Below are 20902 nucleotides of genomic sequence, written 5' to 3' on the forward strand. Positions count from 1 at the left end.
TGTAATTCTTCAAAGCATTTATGTATTAGAATACACACTAGCCTAATGGTGTATTAAACAACATATATTTTATATTTTCATATATATACATGAGAAACATATTTTCAAATAACATTATCTGGAAAAATTAACATATATTTGGTCAAGTAACTGTTGAACAAGAGAATGGATATTCTACTGCAAATTTTAAAATCCGGTGGTTTTTTTTTTTGTGCTATTTGGAATGAAAAAATCTGTTTGCCATAATGTGGGAATTCTGACCCTGAACCAGCTCTCCCCACAGAAATACCACTCAGCTATGGTTTTACTCCCCAGCTCAGTGAAAAATGTGGAAAACTTGGAGCAGCTACCCAGAGAGGAAGTGTTAGAACTATATTAGTATTTACCACCTATTTCTTGCAGCTGGTATTTAATAGTATAAGCAGTCTGGCTTATTAAGTTCAAGCACTTTTTAAAAAATAAAGAGTGAATGTTTTCCTTAATGATTTTTTTTGCCATTATCACTGCAAGAAGTGCCATGCCTCAGCTGGTGGGCTCTGTCACAGGGAGCTGTCACACAAGGCACAGAGAAGTTCCCTACATCTCCTGCCCAAACCAGAGTCTGTGGCTCTCTTGAAAAAGCAAAAACCCATGAGGAAAAATACACAAGGTGCTGTTATTTAGCTTTGATCATCATCCCTGGTACAGAAGAGGGAGAAGGGCAGTTGGGCACTTACTTCCTGGCAGGATAGGGCTGCTATGTAGATGCCTCCCAGCTTGGGATGGACGTACCCCCTGGCTTCCTTCACATTTTCAGATGCAAAAAAATACCATGCATTATCTCCATCCTGCTCCCAGCAGCAGTTTCACTCGTATCATCACTGCATTCATTTATTTTATGCTTATCCAAGATGCCTCAGCCATCCCATGACACAAGCTGGCCTGTCTCTAGAAGCAGTTGAACATGTCTGTGAAATTTTAAGACCAGAAGGAATCGTCTGGTCTGTCAATACAGTAACACAGTGCAGGAGAGATGCCCCAGGAATGAACATGAGAACAGTCATACTGAGTCAGATGTAGGCCCACGCTTGTTGCATCTTTTGCTAGGATGTTCTGATGTCTCTACATCTCATTCCCACATACAAACCCTTTTTTCTGTTGTTACACAAGTCTGACCGGCGGCTCAGCCCCTTCTTGCCACACAGCTCTCTTAATCACCAATAAAAGCATTAATGAACATTAGGCTGCTAACCCTTTCCAAAGGAATTTGCACTACTAGGTAATTCGTTAACAATTAAATTTAGATGTCTTAACAAGGCAGGATTTCCCCCGTTGGTATTGATTTTTCACCACCCTAATTGCTGAATCATAAATGTTGGGCAATGCTCAGTCAAACATCTCCACAGGGTCCAAATTCAGCAGCACTCTCACAGTTACCAGTGGAGTTGTAATTTTGTCCAAGAATACCAAGTGTGTTTGGCTAAGCTTATTAACAATTATGCTGTCGAGCTTTCCATTTATTATACTCTGTCCATTAATGCTTTATCAAGAGGTCAAGCAGGCAGCTCTCCTAACCTTCCCACAACCACCATCAGGCTGGGCATCAGGGAAAATGCCATTTTCTTCCTTTTCCTTTTTTTTTTTTTTAATTTTTAAATTGAAAAACGATGGCTTTCTTCTAAAACTTCCCCTATTTTCCAGCATAAAGCTGCCACCCCCATCTTGACACAAAGCACTGCAAAGCACCCACAAAAATGAACCCTTGCTTGCCACGTAGCCCAGAGCTAAAAATTACCCTGAGGGATTGATTGATCTGTACCCAGGTCTGCTTCTCTGTCTGACAATTCTGATTTAAAAGGTGCAGAATGAACCTTGTTCCACTCAGGAATGAGCACGGATATGGAACCAGCTTTTCTATTTAGGTGCAAACGTCCTGGCAGGATGGGAGGAGATGGAGAAGGACCAGGAGGGAAGAGCTGTTGGAGATGATCAGAAGCATGAAGAGCATAATGAAAAGCAAGGGTCAAAGTGATACTTCACAAAATTGAGCTCAGCTGTGCAGGATGTCACAAGCACCTTGGAGTTTTTATGTTTTCCCTTCTGTAAAACTGTCGTTTTTTCATTGAAATAAGAAACAGGAAGGCTTTAAAACCAGAATCCTATTTACAGCCAAAAGAATTGTTAGATTTTCAGTAGGCTGGTTGAAATTTCATTTCAGAAAATGATGGTTTGTCCTAAACATAACTTCTGATGACATGGCCATGCCAGTGAAAAGACAACAGTGGCTTTAAGAAAGATGAAATACAGTGACACAGTATTGCTTTACAATACCCTTCCAGTACATGGGTACAGCCTCCTTATTTGGGAATTCCTAGGAAAAGAAGAGAATTGCTCTAGTTTAACTCATATAGATTCATTGGTGCCACTAAATTTTACAAAGACCTGAGCTTGAGGTCTGCATCCCAAGAGGTGTCAACAGGTCCTTTTTCATACCAGGTGCAGACTCAGGAGCAATAACCACCACAAGGTAAATGCTAACACTGTAAATGACTTTGCTAGAAGATCAAGTAATATGGACATTACACAAAACCTACACAGGTGGCTGGTGACTCAGGTCTTGTTCGGGTGCCATGTGTGGAAAAGCTCAAGAGCAAGCATGTGCATTGGTTTTCTCCTAATTTATTGCTTCCCCCTAATTTCATGTCCGCCCCTGAACATGCTGGCCACATCCATCTGTTCAGCTGCCCCCAGACCCTGCAGCACCCACATCCACAAGGGGCTGGCCAAATAAATTCTTTCAGGATTTGCAGCACTTTTAAGCAACTGGGAAACATGGACTGCATCCCTTTCTCTGCCTGGTGGATACTTAAATGGGTCTCCTGTTCACTGGGCAACCGATCTAATCACTGCATTATGACATATAAAAAGAACAAGAAAACAAATGGCAGCATCACTTCAGCCCTGCAAAGGCTTTTCAAAGAAGAGCTGGGCTTGTCTGTTGAAGTGGGCTCCTGGCTACACAGCCATGTCAAAAATAAGCAAAATGGTGGGAACAAAACAGACTTTTCTGTAGTAGAAAAAGAGGGAAAACAAATGGCTGCTTACCTGAAGTAAAAGTAAGGGTGTGAGAAGCAAACAAAACAAGATACAGAATGAAAAGAGAGCTGTGTAGACACACACCCGAAAGAAGGAGGCTTGGTTAAGGAACAAGTATTACAGCTGCTCAGCTACGAGCAGAGATTTGACCTAGTTGGTTTGACTGAAGCCTGATGTGAACATCCACATGACTGATTTTAAAAAATCACTGAGTATAACCTATTTAGAAATTAGGAAAAAAAAAAAAAAGGTAGCTAAGCAAAAAGGGAGTTGTACTCTAGGTCAAAATGCCACTGGGTTTGACTCAGAAAAACACAATCCCTAATGCTTATGGGTTGATGTAGGAACTGTGTGGGATAATATCAAATATTAGCTGATATATACTGCCTATCATCAAGGCAGACTAGCAAATAGGGCATGCAACCTTTAAATAAATAAACAGAAAAGGAAGTGTCTGCTGTGGAGGGCTTCCAGTTTCAGCCAAGTGCACTGAAAATCTTCTACCAGCAATGCTAAAGCATCCACTAAGCTCAGGAGTTTATTATTGGCAGCTTTGGTCCTTTAAAATCACTACATCCCACAGCAGGAATCAATCCTGTATGGGACTCTGCTTTGACAACCATAGAAGCAGTTGTACAATTAAAAATAAGCACCTGCCTAAATAGAAGAGCCTCCAACTTAGTGACATTTATGTCCCTGCAGGAAGAAGTTCATGCTGGAAATGTGTATACTGGACGGTTTAAAAACAGAGCATGCCACCCAGGTGAAAAACAAGCTGAAAATCTGAAATGGTAACCAGAAACTGTCAGGGAGTATTTTATTATAGGCCACACAAGTACTCCAGAGAAAGGCCACAGTTTTTAATGACTTGCTGTGGTGAGCAGTGGGAAAACCCCATTTCCTTGCAGTTTTGTGCTCCAGGATTGCTTTATCCCTGTGAAATAAGACACAACCTCTCTCAGGCACTTTTCCCATGACTGAGGCATCCCTAACGTGTGTCTCCTGCTGCTGGCCAGGATACCTGAGCTCCTGATGAAAGAACAGTTAGTAGGACCAATTGCCTCACCAGGCAATTAGTAGGGTCCCTGACCTTCACCCACAGGCCTGCTCTTATAAATAGAGAAGGACTTGATACCCTGGAGCCCTCCCTATTAGACCCCACTCGAGGGGAGAAAAGTCATGGCATAAGCCACCTGCACTTACCACCCCAGCAGCACACTGCCACGATGCACCACATGCCCCAACTCTGCTGGCCTCCACTTTTGAGCAGACAGCACACTTAGTGCTGCTGCCAGCTTGTCCCCTAGTTTAAAATGCAGAGGTCTACCCAAGCCACAGAAAGGGAAAAAGAACCAGAAGTTTTCCAGCTCACAATCACACTACAGGGGTGTGACTTGATAAAGTCCAAAGCCAAGATCAGGATGAGTCTCAGTTTACCCCAAACTAGTTATTCCCCATCTTACTAGCACCATGTCTAGTTCAAGTGATAATCAGCAAGACTGATCCACCAACATTACTCATGCTGCTGTACCACATGTGATAGTTGAGAAGCATCTGTCATCTTATTACCTGAACCCTGTGTACCTGAAGAGTACGTTATGGCTGATTTAAACTCTAATTAAAGATTTACTGGATAATTTTCATTGCTGCACATTGCCTTTTTGTAAGTGTTTGTGAATCATTCTCAATTGCAGCTGGATGAGATGTTGGTGCAGGTCCCTGATATGACATCCCTTCTGACTGAACTATTCTATTCTATTCTATTCTATTCTATTCTATTCTATTCTATTCTATTCTATTCTATTCTATTCTATTCTATTCTATTCTATTCTATTCTATTCTATTCCATTCCATTCCACTCCACTCCACTCCACTCCAAATTTTGCTATGTGGCAAATAAATACTTAATTTGCACCCAACGTGGCCTTGGTTTGGCCAAGAGCAGCTGCCAATGCCTGAAATGTGCAGCCAGCACTGTCAGGATCTTGTCAAGTCCCTCAGAGCCACTGGCAACTGGAATGACAGAAGAGCCTGCAGGTCTCAGTCCAACATACATCAAAGAGATTTCTTCTGCGTTAGCTCTACAGGAGCAGGCTCACTGAAGGTCAAAAGATTTGAACCAGACTCCTTTCTGACTGATATAACTATTGCTGAGAACATTTACAATCTTGAACTTCAAAGCATTAAAATCTCTCGGGGATAAGTGGGGAGTCCCATATCCATTCTGCCTTGGTGCCAGGGGAAATCTGTTTCCTCTGTGATAGCAGAAATCTACATGTAAATCTCTCAGAGACCCTTTCTTGCTCGCGCTGCCAGTAGCTGAACAGGTGAGAGCCAGGAGGGTGCAGAGGAAAAGCAGGAGCCATCCCTGTGAAACACCAACCCTGGGGTGAGCATGGAGCTATCAGAAAGGTCCATCTGATTTCTGGGCACTTAGGAAGTACCTAGAAGCTACAAAGCAAGGAGGAACAGTAGCTCTTCCAATGGGGCTGGCAGGAGGAGAGGAAGGGGGCACTGCAGGACACAGCCCCAGGGGAGAGTGCTCAGCACATCTGCCTGGCTGCAGGACTCACCCCATCGAGAACACCAAAAGACACAGGTGCCTCCAGAGCTCCTCTCCTCTTCCTTGCAGGACTTGAAAGCTCTGCAAGACACTCTGAAGAGCCCTGGCACAGAGACAACACTATGGACTAGGTAGGGAAGGGGTGGCTGAATTGTGGACGAATGTCCTCAGCAGTCATGGGCTCGCCAGCATCCCTTCCACTGCATTCCCACTTCACTGTTTGATGTGTGGCCTCCATATCCTTCCCAGGTCCCACTGATGGCTATCAGCAAGCCACACATGCATGACAAAAATTATATTACTTACAAAGAGCCAAGACAAACTTGAAAATCTAGTGGACAGCAAAAGGACAAGTGTGATGGGCAGAGTACCTCAGCCAAGGAGCAGCTGATGTCCTCGACCTCCATCCACTGACATCTTATAGCTGAGCCCTAGCAATTAAATGGTAAGAGAGCTGATATCCAGGGTCACATTTAACTGCAGACCTTTGTCCTCCTCAAGCTAGCAGCAGGAATAACTTCTGCATTTATGAAATGCTGGCAAAGCCAAAGCACAGGGCACATGAAAACTTAAGTTGTAAATCTATGATTACAAAAAAAATACCCTTGAGAGCCTCTCTGATATTAATTGGCAGAGATGCAATTTTTGGCTGAGGTTGTTAACTAGTCCCCCTAAAGCAATGCAGAACAAAGCAACTTGCTCATGGCTTAGTCCTGCTTTGAGATGCCAAAACTGTTGACTGAAACTTTCAGTAATGGTGGCAACAACACACTCAGCTTCAAGCTATTGCAGGACTGGAAAAAACACACACAAAACCACGTTACTAATAGGATTTTTATACTTACAGGGGGAAAAACAAATCAGAAAAAGTGAAGAGCTTGTTAAAAAGAAATTAAAAGCAGCAGGTGGCAGGGCAAGAAGGGAAGTGTCCACAGCACCTGTTAGCAGATTAGGGCTGCAGGCAAAATGTGCATGATCAAGAAAGGGTTTAAGACACGGTCAAAATAAGGCAAGCTTAAAGAGCAGAGCAAACAAGGCCACAGGAGTAAAAGAAAAGCCTTCAAATGGTAAAAGTTATATCTAGAAGAGAAAAAAAACAAAAGCCAAAAAAGCCCACCCCCCAATTTTTGGCAAAATAAATAAAAAAAGCCTAATAGAGCATTAAAAATTATTGCTTAAGGAATAACCTGCAAATTGGGACAAAAATTAATAAATTTATAAAACTTTAGAAATAGGAAATCCGCCAAAGAATCTGGAAAACTGAAAGAACACTGAAAAGCAGTGGAAATATAGAAAAAATGCCAGATCATTAAAAAAAGGATAAATCCAACTTTTGCCATGCTGTTTGCTAAGGGGCAATTTGTGAAGGTTCTCACACCTGAACCATTTCATATACAGGATTAGTCTGAAAAATCATCTCAGTAGTAGATGATTAGGAAACGTTAGTTAAAATCTAGAAAAGAGAACAAGAAAAAAAAAAAGAAATAAAGGATGGTGAGATAAGGGGGAGCACTATTGTGGGTTAATAACTGATGACGATTCAGGACGCCGAGGACAGAGGTTTTCACAAGCAGAGCTGCAGGAGGATCCTGCCACAGGATAAATGGATTATATTCATAAATGGCCTGGGAAGGAGAGGAATAATGATAGGACAAGTTTGCTGATCCATACAAATTTATTCAAACTATTCAAAGCTAAAACTGAATTCAAAGGAGGTTTCGAAGGCTCTCCTGAAATGGATGTCTAGAAACACCATGGCAGGTGAAATCCAAGGTCAAGAAATGCAGAGTAATGCACAGAAGATGAGAAGACAACCATAGCCAGGTGTAGTGATGGGCTCTAAATGAGCTATTGCTGCTCTGCAAAGAGTTCTTCAGGCCATTTTGGACAGTTCTCAGAAACCGTCAATTTAATGTTCATCAACAAATATAGAAAAAAATCAGACACTTAAGTTATTTTGGGGAAAAAAACATTCTGAAAAGCAATTCAAAAAGAAGAGCAGAGGCAGCCAGATCCCCTAACTCACTTTTGGCTTTTTTCCCCCTAGAAAATAGCATGAAGGTCTCTTTGGAGCCCCAGGCTTGCTTCAGTCCAGGACCTGGAGAGATTTCTGTAGCTGTTGGCCTGTGGCAGGTAAGAGCTCCGGTGTGAGAACAGTTTGCTGCTGGTGGATCAAAAGAGGTCAACCCAGGGGTGTGGCTCCACCAGGAGAGCATCCAGGGTCTTGTCCACACCACCCACGAGTCCTCATGCTGCTATAGAACCCCTGGCAGCAAGACATTTGCCTCTGACCATGAGGAAGCTGGAAAGATCGGTCTTTTTTTTTTTTTTTTTTTTTTTGGATGCGTTCCACCCATGCTCCAAAATTAAAAGCTGATGCAAAAAAAAAAAAAAACCAAAAAAAAAAACCAAAAAAAACCCCAAAACAAAACAAAGAAAAAAAAGTATCATTATCTATCTCCATGATGGCTTGAATCAAGTAAAATCAGCCTGGAATGAGGAACAACACCCATTCCAGGCATAAAAAATAGGAAGATCCATCAGAAAGAGAAGTGATGTTAAAAAAGAGGCAGTAATGACAGACCAGAAAGAAACTGGCTTGTATTTTTAGAAAGGAAAGAAAAACCCAGTTAAAGCAGCAATTTCCAGGAGGAGAAATCAGACTGCCATAGCTGCAGAGAGACTCCTGGTGATGGCAGTGAGTGGCAACAGAACCACCCTGACTCTGCATCCCTGCTTGCCTGAGCCTGGGCAAGTGAAACACAAGACCTAATATATATGTTTGTGTGTGGCTGTGAAATACTGTAGCATCTTTATATATCTTGCAGTTGTGTCTTGGCCATCTCATAATTGTCCCTCTAACTCTTTCCCAGGCTACTTGGGTCCTTAATTATACAATTTTTGTTGTTATCTCAGGTTACCAGGTGAGCTGACACATAAGGTTCAGAAGACTGCTCAAGAGAAGATCATTTGGGCAGGGCCTGAGGAAACAGGAATCAGCTCAGGTCCTCCCAGAAGAGTTCCAAGTACTGCTCCCATAGAGGGTACATGGAAAAACCAATGAGCCCACACTTCCCTGCAAGGAGGAGACAATCTGGTCCAACATGACCAAACACCTTTGGATTAAAACTTCACATGCAGTTGTCAAAAACACTTCTCAGCTGCAGAAATTATTCCATCCCTTACATTCTCCACACTGACACGTGGTCCAATGATGTCCATTGCTGGAGACAAGCCCATGGTTGCACTTGCCCACTGGGGCTGCTTGCACAGGGTGGGGGCAGTGCAGTTGTTTGTGTGTCTTGGAGTTGCACCTTCTGGTTTCTGGAGATTCGAATTGGAAGCTCAAATGCCAACGGCAACCCAACCTCAAAACGAGCAAACATTTTTGTATATAAAACTCATTATTCACCACAGGAGAGAAAAATCAAACCCCAACGTAATACATTACCAGTCCTGTCAGAGACACCGTCAACATCAATATTTCAAGCTGTTCTGTTTAAATGTACTTTTGGAATAGGCTGAGTCCGAAATTCCTCTGCCAAATTCTTTACAGGATCAAAGGAAAATGCTTCTTCACTGTCTGCAATTCTCTGAGGTGCCTTCTCCCTGTGTGCATTTCCCTGCAAACCTCAGACCAGAACATTTGTCCCCAAAGAGACTGACGCATCTGCTCGTCTGATGTATCTGTCCTCGTGGTTCCATCGAAAAGCTGAACTTGGCAGAAATAGAAGCAGCTAAAATTTAAAGCTGAGTTTACTGAAGTGAACTCAATTTTAGGCATGTTGATAGGTAAAAGGTATTTAGTTCCTACCCACAGCAGCTAGCTCGCACATTTCAAAGAAAAGGACATGATAACTTGTTAATTCAGAGGGTTTGGGACTGTATTTTTAGTTAATAATAAATAAAAATTACACTGGTAATTATCAACATGTACTGGATGAGGCTGAGTTGTATAGCCACCAAGAATCACATCCTAGTCCATTAACCAGAGCAGTGAGGAGACAGAATGAGGAAGGCAGACAAAACAAAGCACAAAAGGGAAGGCTAAGGAGAGACAACTACAGAGTTTTCTCTCAGTGATCATTTCTGGATGCCTTCTTTTTGCCAGGTTGAGGTAATCAGTGGCATATAATGAAGTAACATGGACCACCTTCTCCACTCAAACAAGAACTGATGTTCTGTCACAACTGCAGTGCAACCACTCCAAACCTAAGCTAGTGAAGTGGTAAATGGGCTTTACCTGCTCTGGAAATCAGCATCATGAAAGGCTGAGGGGACACCAAAGGCCTCCATGCCCCCTCTGCTGCCAAGCCCTCAGTGGCCATCTCTCCCCCAAGGCAGAAGGGTAGGCAGGGATATGCTGTTCAGACTCAAAGTTTTCTGCTCTATACACATGGATTCAACCCATCTGCCCTTACAAGCTCCCCAGCCATGGCACTCCCTAGCAAAACATCCACAACACCTTGCAGACAGGAGGGGGAAGGAGAAGGCTTGGAAATTTCCACTCTTTGGGACCACAGAGCTGCCCCACGTACAAAAGAACAGTCAGGGCAGGGGCTGAGCATCAGGACCAATGAATGGAGAACCCAGCACTGCTTGCCCACATACACCTGGCCCCGACACGATGTGCTCTGGCACTATCTGTTGCAGACATCTCACGTGTTCATAGCACAGCAGACACAGCCAGGGATGTGCTTTAGGAACAGCCTGAGAGCAGTTTCCCACCCTCCCAAGAGCTATTCCCAGCAGAGGAGCAGAGGAGAGTGAAGAAGGTCTGTGAGACCCAAAGGATAACCACTGCCTGGGTAAAAAGAAACCCAAAATATGGTGGCTTACCACCAGTGGGCAGAGGACAACACTGATGCACTTCAGTGGAGACACGGGACAGATCTGTGCACTGTCTGAGGACAACATGTGGTTGGCCATATCCTAATGCTGATCCTGCAAGGTCCGAATCTTGGAGCCCCCCAACAAACCCCGAATGTGGAGTCAGTAACACAACAGAAGTTACCATAGCTCAGCTATGGTAAAAACACACTGAAAAACCCCTGCATTACTCCACCCCATAACCTTGGAGGTTATTGCCAAGTGTGACCAGAACTGTTCAGGTTGTGACCACCTTGGGTGCCTAAACTAGATCAAACCAAGGGCAACACATGAGCATTGCATGGCACAGCTGCAGCACGGATATACCTGGAAGGGCTTCAAACCATAGGCATTTAGCCAGCAGTTAACTGGGAGTTTAGTGTTTAAATAAAAAAAAAAAAATTAAAAAAAAGGACAGAAAAACCCCAACCAAACAACAATTTTTCTCCCTAAGAAGATTAATAGGTGCATTTAAAGAAATCAGTCTGCAGGCTTGATGAGAAAGAGGCAGCAGAACCCGAAATGGAGACCTCCTACAGGTTTTCAGTCCAGCTGTACAGTCAAATAATAGTTTATGTAACTAGGATTGGAACAAAATAAATTAAAAGTAATTTCATGTTTCATCAAAGGAAAAAGTACAGTTTGGAGTCAACGTGAAAAAAGCCGTAGTTCAGTCCTGCATTTTTCCCAAGCCTTTCATGGGCTTTGTATTATCAGCTGAGCTGGTTTTTTTGCCAAAGGAAGGCAAATTACCAAGTCCCTTAAGAACCCATTTTACATTTCCCAATTTCAACAACTCCCATTTTATAACTCATAACTTCATATATCTGTAACTGAAATGTTTTCTTTAGGAGATGAAAGATATATAAAAAAAAAACCAAACAACCCAACACCACGCTGTTTTTCCCAGGCTGCAATCTGTTTTTTCTAGTTAAAAAAAATAAAAAAAAATTTTAAAAAGTGGTTAACAGATACAACGTGTCAATCAGTAATTCCCACACACAATTTCATCCTTTCCCAGACATAAACTATGGCAAAATCTCTTCATGCTCCTCATGTCTAGACCGATGGGGGATAGACATGAGCTACTTACAGACTCTTTCTCATACTGGGGGGCCCATGGTAGACCCAGTTGGATCTCATTCTGGCTGTCACGAGGGGCAGGAACCTTTGGAATCCCTTTATTAGATGAACAAGACATGCCTAACATTGGCTTCGCACCCACGAACAGCTTCCAAGGACAGAACATTCTGAGAAGGAGCACCCTGAGACCACATTAGAAGAGGTCACGTAGTCCAAGCATCTCCTAACAGACCTCAAAATCCATCAATAAAGACAAATGCCAAAATTAACCCTCACTTTGATGATGTTATGATCCTCAGGAGAGCACTGGTCCTGCAAATCACAGGTCAGCCTCATCTCCCTCTTGGCAACTGGAGAAGCCTGTGAGCCCTCATTGCCAGTAAAGGCTCAAAACAGGCTACACAGCAACATCTTACTGGCAGGGAGCGAAAGAAAGGGGATAAAAGGCTCAAAAGCTGTTCTCAGTTATTGACACCTGGTCTCCCAAAGTCTCCCTGCCCAGCAGTACCCACACAGATGCTGTACTGCCAGCAGCTGGGGCCGCATAAGGAGGACACTGGGTTTTGTCACCGAGCAGCATTTTGTTCTGAGGTGATTTTTTTTTTCTCTGTGGCCTTCAGAGGAACTGTCAAAGCTTCTCCTGAAAGCTGTTCAGCTGGGAAACTGCTTTGTCACGTCTGAGAGCCTGAGGTCCCTGGCAGAGCCAAGAGAAAAATGGTCAGTCATACCTGCTCCAAGACACTCAAAATGCAGCAACATTTCTCAAGCAGCAGGGATGTGCTTTCCACACCCCATCGGCTTGCTCCATGTTGTGTTGAAGCTGTCAAAAGAGGGGGAAACCCTCCGGGAGGCAGGCAGGGGAGGTTCACACAACTGCAGGTGGAACAGGCAGAAGATGGAAGTCTGAACCTCTCACAGGGGTTCAGAAGCTGTGGGACATCCCAGTTAGAAGACACAGCACATCACTGAAGCCTGCTCACAAAGAGAAAACAGTGAGAACCACAGGGACAGCCTTGACAATCTTCAGGGATTAGGGAAGGAGCTTCCTGTAGGTTTGAGGAGCCTGTGCAGAGCTTGGTGCAACTTGGGAAGTTGCTGTGTGACTGCAATGCAGCGAGAAGACTTGGTGTCCATAAGCTGTCCCTTCCTCACATCCTGTACCTGCTGCCTGGCAGTGAACATGAAGAAAAAGGGCATGGTGGACAGAGTAGAACCACCACACCATCTCCAAAGGCTCATCTTTGATTCCTGAGACACATGCCCACCCCATGCCTTGGGGCTGCAGAACCCCAGAAAGGTGAACATCCCAGTCACCACTGCTGCTGGTCAGGATGGTCAAAGTCCACATTTTCAAACATACATGAGCTTGCACACAGCTCATTGGCTGTCAGGAACCCAAACGAGAGTTAAACCTCATCTTCACGTGGACTGCTGCAGGCAAATCAAAGCTGTGTTTTGGCTTTGCAAAACAGAGTATTTCATGGAAGACCTAAGTAATTACCTTCAGAGTGGGACTAGACAATAGGGTGACTAACGGTGTCTACCAGTGGGTAAAGGCCAAGAGGTCTCTTCTGGTCCTGTGCTCCTGTTTCTGACCACCAGTACCTTACACAACCTGTCACAGCCACTTTGACAACTGAGCCCATCACCAGAAAGCACCAATGTGTGGAGATGTTCACCTTGGTCACTCTGGGGCCTGTCCTCATGCCAGGAGGTAAGAGGAGGACAAGGGCAATCTGAGCTGTAAGCAGGGGGTTTGCTAGAAGGACTGCTGCCACAGGAGAGGGACAGGAGAGAGGTCTGCAGATTCAGTCAAGAAACAGTCTGGGCAGGAGAGGGGGATTTGTTGTAGCTCTTTGTAGAAGATGCCCAACACACTTCACCGCGCTAAATACGCACGCGCTTCCCTACAGACACTGACCCAGAAACACAGCTACAGTGTTTCTGACAAAAGAGAGTGCACCACACTACTGAATCACATCTGCAGGGGGAATAAAGGCAGCACAAGCCAGATGATCTGAGGCACATGCCAGATCCTACAGGTTTGAGCTGAGGGGGACTGGATGTTCTAGGAGATGAAGCTTTTATTTAAGCTTTATGTGATCATCCATCCCATCACACCCGCTGGTAAACTGCTGCTACCCTTACCTGTGCTGACAGCTGATATCTATTTCATTGTTATTTGGCTAGCCTGGACCTCTAAACTCCAGATTACCTTTGTTAGCCCTGGTGAGGATCTCAGTGCCAGGCTGGATGGCACATCATCCCTTCTGGCCTCAAGCCAAACTGTCACTTAAAAAAAAGCACCTGGAAGCAGCTTTTCTTCACCTGGTGGATCATGTCTCTAGGGAGCTCCATGTGGGCAGGGAGCTGCTGTCTCCTGCCCACCAAACCTCTGCCCCCAGCCTCTTAATGGGGCCAAGGTCTATCTTTGATCTCAAACACACTCTAGGAAGCTACAAAGAGGCCAAAAGCCAGCAAGATTTTGTCACCAGTGTGGTTAAGTCATCTCTGATGTGAAATATGAGCAGAGCATGGGTGAGGAACCCCCAGCAACATGCCTTCCAGCAAATCCCAGGCCAACACTAACAGGGTGCCACGGTACTGCTCCTTCTTGTAGGCTCCTAAAGAGCTTACTGGAGGTGCTGTCTGTGCTCAGCAGGGAGCTACCTCACTGCATTTATAGTTTTTTTTTTGTTATCAGTGAGATGAAAAGCCACCTGGCAAGCCCTGCCATGACTGACAGGCTGCATGGTAGTGCTGTGGGGTCACACCAAAGCTCAGCACTCCCTGACACCAAAAAAGACAAAAAAAAACCTTCTCAGAAGAACAGGCGTGCCATGGATTGATGCAAAAATAACACATCTGTCATTCAAACAGACATTTGAAAACACTGTGATGGCTCGCTGGTGACAATCTCAATCTCAAGAAAATAAATCCAACACTCACAGATGGTTTGGGATGTGTGGGACAAGGGTGACCATCAGCATTCATTATCACTCACCAGCCAAAAAAAAACCCAACCCAGCAGCACTGGTGCCCATCAGCAAAGATGACAGGATGATCATAATTCCACATTTGAACCACATTTGAAACATCATAACACCAACTGAGCCCATTTGGCTCCAGAATGTGCCATTTGCTCCCTGACCGCCTGCCACATCCCTGCAAATGGTACATCCCCTCCTTTCCTCCTGGGCAGAAGCAGACAGGAGCCCCAAAAATGAGCAGTGAAGAGATACACTATCAGCACAACATCCAGTTTGGATTCAGCACTGAGAAACCTCAGCCCGTGAAGCGGATTGCAAATCTGTGTATTTGTTTTGGAAATAATGGCATTAATATTTGATGCCCAACATTTTGAATATTGATGAGCAAATTGTCAGAATAGGTTTTGGAGCTAGTTAAGCACCCAGAATTGTGTCATCTAAATTCAGTGGCCCAATGGCTCTTGTTGGAGTTATCAAATGTGTGTAAATCACCATGTGCCAAAGGAAAGGCACAGCAGACACCACCGGCCCTCACTGGAGAGGGAGAAGAATTGAACCCCAGTGGGATATTCAACACAGCAAATATTTTGTCTTGATCTATCAAGCAAGCCACTTTCTTTTACCTTTTATTTTGCTCAGGTAAGTTTTATAAGCTGGAAACACATACCTGTTTCTCCCTTCATGCTTAAGTGAAGCCTCTGCTCCCTCCTGGACCTCCAAACACCGTACAGCAAATAAATTAACACTAAGCATGGCTGCACAGCAGCAAAAGGCCAGGAAAAAAACTATCTTAATATTTGAGGAACAGGTTTTCCAGTAATGCCTGCAATAGTAAGATCTTTGCTGTTCCTGCTTAGGGCTCAGTCTCTTTGGGAACAGCAGCAGACAGAAACAATCACAGAGCTGCCAGCCCTGTCCTTATCCCAGCTTCCCATCACACCACCTTGCTTTATTTCTAGCACAGTCCTAGGAAAAGAGACAATGACTGCTCGTTTCTGCAAGCTTGTCAAGAAGAGCCAATCTGGTTTATTTATTTATTAGCATTATGTATATACTTATTCCCTATTGTTGCTGTGGCACTTAGGGGAAGAAAACAAGCTGATACCCAGCAAATGTGAGCTACCAAAGCAGCAGGGCAGAGGCCTGCACTAATGTTTTTCCCAAACTCAAACTATTTCTCTGATTTGGAGGGCTGATTCATTCAGTCTGGTTTCTTTCACATTCTTTCCTATCACCTGAGTTTTAACTTCAAGCTCCACCACCTGCCAGGCAGACTGATGCCAGAACAGGACCCACACCTGACATGCAAAGAAAGACTTCGGCAGTACCAGAGTTGCTCAGCACTAGAAACTTTTTGTTTTGGTCACTTCAAGACCCTCACCTGGGGGATTTAGTAAAGCAGCTTCTTTATTATAGGAAAGCAATGGTCCTGGCAGTCTCTGCTGTGGGAGAAACCCTCCTCCTGACCTTGAAGCCCAGCAGCCAGCCTGGCTGTTTGAAACACACATCTCTGGAGGGGCCTCCAGAGCGACAGGGATGCTGAAAGCACTACTGCTCCCACCAGCAGCCTGGGTGTTTGTGGTTGGTCCTCAGCACTTCCCAGGAGACTGACCCTCTTCCCCTCTCCTGCCCTTCAGCCTTAGCTCGTGAATCCCAGAACCAAAAAAAAGTCTTTTATGAGCTCTGCGGGTGAGCAGCAGTCAGACCAAAAACCTGAATGAACCAGGCATAAATCAGGCGCAGAAAAATACGATCAGAAGCAGCAATAAAGTCTCCCTTCAGGATACCAGGAGAACCTAAAGTGACGTGGCCCAAGCTCTGGTGCCAAACGTGGGATTGTCCCTGCTCTGCCACCCAGCCCTTCTTCAGCAATCCATCAACTGCATTGTAAAATCAACTTGTCCACATGCTTCAGGGGTCTCTTTGGAGAAGCAGAAAAGGAGTCCACTGCCAGGTGGCTGGAAAGTTATCAGTACAAGTGCATCCATGACCAATTCGTGGTCCTCTCAACCTAGGGACCTCAATCTTTTCATCTCCTTTCATGCCACAGTTGATCCGGGCAGAGCAGCAGAAATCCTTCCTTCCCTCCTCTGACAGCATCACTTTGCTGGGGCACAACCTCCCTTGCTGAGACTGTAGCAGTACCTTGAACAAGTTTAAGGTTTTCTCTCTCAAAATGTCTCTCCTGATGCAATCCTGCACCTCCCTTGCCTTTCCCAGAGCTGTGCCCCACAGGCAGAGTCAATCATCTCACTCCCCTGTCTCCCTTCAGCCCTGTCGTGCCTCGCTGAAGCACACACACCCCAAACCAGAGTTTAGAAACAGAGGTGGGTGCTGCAGCCCAGTAAGAAGACTTAACTGCTACAGGGGTTTCTCTGCTCCCTGCAGCCTCTCCCTAGCAGACACCCAGCTTCTTGAAAACAACCATCACGAATTTAAACACCAGACCCTGAATCCAGCGTGTCACATAGGAGGTACCCAGACCGCTTCTTTGCATAATGCAAAACAAGCTGGGAAAAACTACACAGAAAAGCAACACAACCACGGTTTTCATTAGCTTGCACACAGATTTAGGTTAGTTAAGTCAGATAAAATAAATAACTGCCCAGATACTGAGATTCATGTTCCCTTCCCTCAGCACTTGGGGTATCTGGAGCAGCACTTTTTGCCCCACACACCCGCTGTGGGGTCAGCAGGAGCCCAGCTTCACTAAACCTTTTACATCTGGCCTCTCCTACATGCCTGCTCCTGCCTCATGTAAAGATGACTTCCTTCACCAGGCCTGGCTTTTTCCTTCGTATCTACTTTTCTTTACCTTAAATTACAACCCTCCATAGTTATCTCAGCTCCTCGTGCCCCTCCCACACTCAGTTTTTGAACCCTGGCACAGATCAGCATCATCCCACCACTCCACAGCAGCCTCCTCCTCTGCCGCCAGCCCGCAGAGCCCCATGCGGCCCACAGCCTTAATTGCATTAATTAATTGCAAGGGAGGGCAGCTCCCCAAGAGGGGCAGGAGCATCAGCTCAGAACTCCAGGGCTGGGGCATGGTTGGTAAAACCAACCTGGTGTTTCTGGCAGGAGAAAAGTGAGGACAGCCAGGGATGCAGGACTCTGCTTGGGGACCCCCATCTGCAGCACAGCAGCAACTGCAGGCCTGGGGCAGTGATGGGGGAGCTCCACAGCAGTGCCAAAAATGGGCAAGGAGAGCAGATTTGCACCACAGCCTCAGCTCATCTTGTTACAGCAGCCTAAACAACCCGAACAATTTAATGTTGAATCGTTACAAGCAGTCTGTGAACAAGTTCTCACTGGCAGAGTACAAAGCAGTGGGTCGGTGGCCCTTTAGCAAAGGGAAGTCCAAAAAACATGAAGGAAAACGGGTGTGATTTCACTCAGGGTATTTTTTCGTGCTCCCTGCAATAACACTAACAGGGATTTTACCAGGAGCAGCAGAGAGGAGCCAGCCAGCAGCCTGGCCACCCTGTAGGATCCCTGATTCCCGTCTGGAGGGGAAGGTGCAGCCTGCCAGCAGTGACTGCGGCCAACAGGAGCAAGAGGAAAGCACAGCCACAGAGCCAGCAGCCTCCCACCTGCACCTTCCCCACCTGAAATACCAACATAACCATCAGCACCAGCAGAGCTCACAGAAGGGCGAGGCAGAGAGCCCGAAACACCTCAGCTTCACACCCTGGGCAAGCTGCCCACGGGGTCCCCCCGATCCCTCCACGCAACTTTCTACTCCTTGCGTTTATTTTTTTCCAGACGGGATGATGTTTCTAGGATGGGCTTATATTTTATAGAGGAACATCTCCAATCCCACGCTCACTCCTGAAGCATCTCCCTCCCTCCCTCCTCCCAGCCGGCACTGCCTGGCAGAGGGAGAGCAGCTCGGCACGGATCCCTGGCAGGTTTTGCACCGGTGATTCCTGGCAGGGCTGCACGTCCCTCCTCTTATGTAACGACATTCCCTGCTTGGTGCCGGCTCCGGCCGGGGTGGCCACGGTGGGTTGGGGTGGCCATGACCGTCTGGGGCACTTGAACACCCCGATCCTGTGAGCTACGTGCCTTATCCCCCCACCCTGCCCAGACCCCACAACCCTAACCCACATCCCAACCTCCTCCTAACCCTGCGGCCACCCCCAGCCCTCTGCCCACAGGGCAGCACCCACCTTTCTCTAAACCACCACCAAAGGCACCGTCTCGCGGCCCCAAACCTCCCCTCTGCCTTGCCCTAGCACCCATGGGTGCCCCCAAGCTACCAGCTCCCCTAGAGCTGCACGCTCCACCAGCGACCTGCCCTGGGTGCCTCTGCCTCCTCCCTTAGCCCCATCCCCTGCCCACTCACACCCCTGTCTGCACCCCACAGGGCTGCACCCAGTCTCACAGCGCTTTGTGCCTCCTCCACACCCCTCCCTTACCCTTCCTGCGTTTTCCTGCACGCAAGTGCAGGCTTCTGCTTTACTGCCCCCCAGACATCCCTGCACCCCAACCTACTCCCTGCATCCCACGAACCTGCACCCACGCTCCTTCCTTTCCAGACATCCCCTGAACCCCAACTTGCACCCCACAAACCTGCACCTGAGTTCCTGCCCCCCAGACACCCCCAACCTGCTCCCTGTGCCCTGCAAACCCACTCCTGAGCTCCTGCCCTCCAGAGAGCCCATGTAGCCCCACCTTGTACCCCACCAACCTGCACCTCATCTCCTGCCCCTCAGCCCCACTTGCACCCTAAACTGCTCATTAAACCCCACAAACCCACACCAGAACCCCTGCCCCTCAGACACCACCACACTGCAGCCTGCTCCCTGCACCCCACAAACCTGCAAACGACCCCTTGCCTGACACACACCCCTCTGCCCCATCCTACACCCTAAAAACCCGCACCTGAGCTCCTGGCCCCCCAAACACCTCCAACCTGCTCCCTGTGCCCTGCACACCCGCTCCTGAGCTCCTGCCCCCCCCCCCCGCAAACCCTCACCCCATCTCCTGCCTCCCGCACACCCCACACCCCAACGCGCTCCCTGCACCCCACAAACCCGCACCCGTGCTCCCGCCGCCCGGACCCTCCCAGCCTTCCCCCGGCACACCCGCTCCTCAGCTCCTGCCCCCCGCAAACCCGCAAACCCGCACCCCAGCACCCGCTCCGCCCCCGCGCTCTGACCTGGGCCCATGCGCGGGCGCGCCTCCCGGGAGCTGTCCGCCGCCGCCCGGTGCTGAAGGCGGCTTGGAGGCGGCGGCGGCGGCGGCGGCGGGGGGCGGTGGGGCCCCGGCGGTGGCGGCGGCGGGCGGGAGCTGCCCGTCCTCGCCGCCGCCCTCCAGACTGGCCTCGTTGCCCATGGCGGGCCGGGCGGGACCGCTCCCTCAGCTCAGCGCCGCCTCCGCCGCCATCAGCCCCGCGCCGCCATCGCCGCCGTGCCCCGCCGCCCCGCGCATGCGCCGCCCCCGCCGCCCCGCGCCGCGGGCACGCGCGCCCGCTGGCCAATCGCCGCCCGCCGCCCCGCCCCCGCCCGCCGGCACGTGCCCCTCGCCCGGCGGGCGCGCGCCGGGCAGCCAATGGCGGCGCCAGGAGACGGCGGGCGCGCCCGGAAGGCCCCGCCCCACCCCAGCCACCAGCCAATCGGCGTTCGATATCCCCTGCGGCCGCTAGGCGGCGCCCCTCGAGCCCGCACCCTGTCTGCCAATGAGGGTCCACGCTTCTGTGAGGTCACAGACCGATGTCCAATCAGCACTCGAGCACACATGAGGTTACACCCCGCCAGCCAATGAGCACCCAGGAGGTCCACGCGGTCACGGGCAGACACGGGACGTCACACACCAGCAGCCAATAAACATCCCCCTCCTCTGTGAGGTCACTTGCTGCTCCATGATGTCACATCCTGCCAGCCAATAGGCTCTCCCGTCACTTGGGAGGTCTCACCCTGCCAGCCAATGAGTGCCCTGCTGCCTGTGAGGTCGCGGATGTCCCAGCCTGGCAGCCCCTGAGCATCCCCTGTGCTCATGAGGTCATAGAGTGCCTTGGGATGTCACACGCTGCCAGCCAATGAGCTCCTGGCAAGGTCACAGTCAGCCCTGTGATGTCACTCACCAGTGGCCAATGAGCACCCTGCTCTTTCATGAGGCCATGGGCTGTCCCAGGAGGTCACTGGCAGGCAGCCAACGAGCCCGCAGCTCCCTGTGAGGTCACACAGCACGCAGCCAGTGAGCACGCGGGCACCGAGGTGAGGTCACGGGCTCTGCCATGACGTGATAAAACCCTCAGCCAACCACCACCCAGCTGCCCCCACAGTCACCCAGGGCTCAGCCACTGATCCTCAGCGCT

At 47.9% G+C, this 20902-nt stretch overlaps 1 protein-coding gene across 2 annotated transcripts in view; it reads right to left on the reverse strand.

Annotated features, from left to right (window-relative positions):
- BSN (bassoon presynaptic cytomatrix protein) overlaps positions 1–20000 on the reverse strand; it is a 90307-nt gene extending 70307 nt beyond the window's left edge. For both annotated transcript variants that reach the window (XM_071755569.1, XM_071755568.1), the window contains exon 1: positions 19745–20000. In XM_071755569.1, coding sequence (XP_071611670.1) covers positions 19745–19920 — 176 coding nt within the window. In that variant the 5' untranslated portion in view covers positions 19921–20000. The remainder of the gene's footprint in view (positions 1–19744) is intronic.
- Between the last annotated feature and the right edge of the window lie 902 nt (positions 20001–20902).

Source organism: Heliangelus exortis, chromosome 12 (assembly GCF_036169615.1).
Source record: "Heliangelus exortis chromosome 12, bHelExo1.hap1, whole genome shotgun sequence".
Lineage (NCBI taxonomy): Eukaryota > Metazoa > Chordata > Aves > Apodiformes > Trochilidae > Heliangelus > Heliangelus exortis.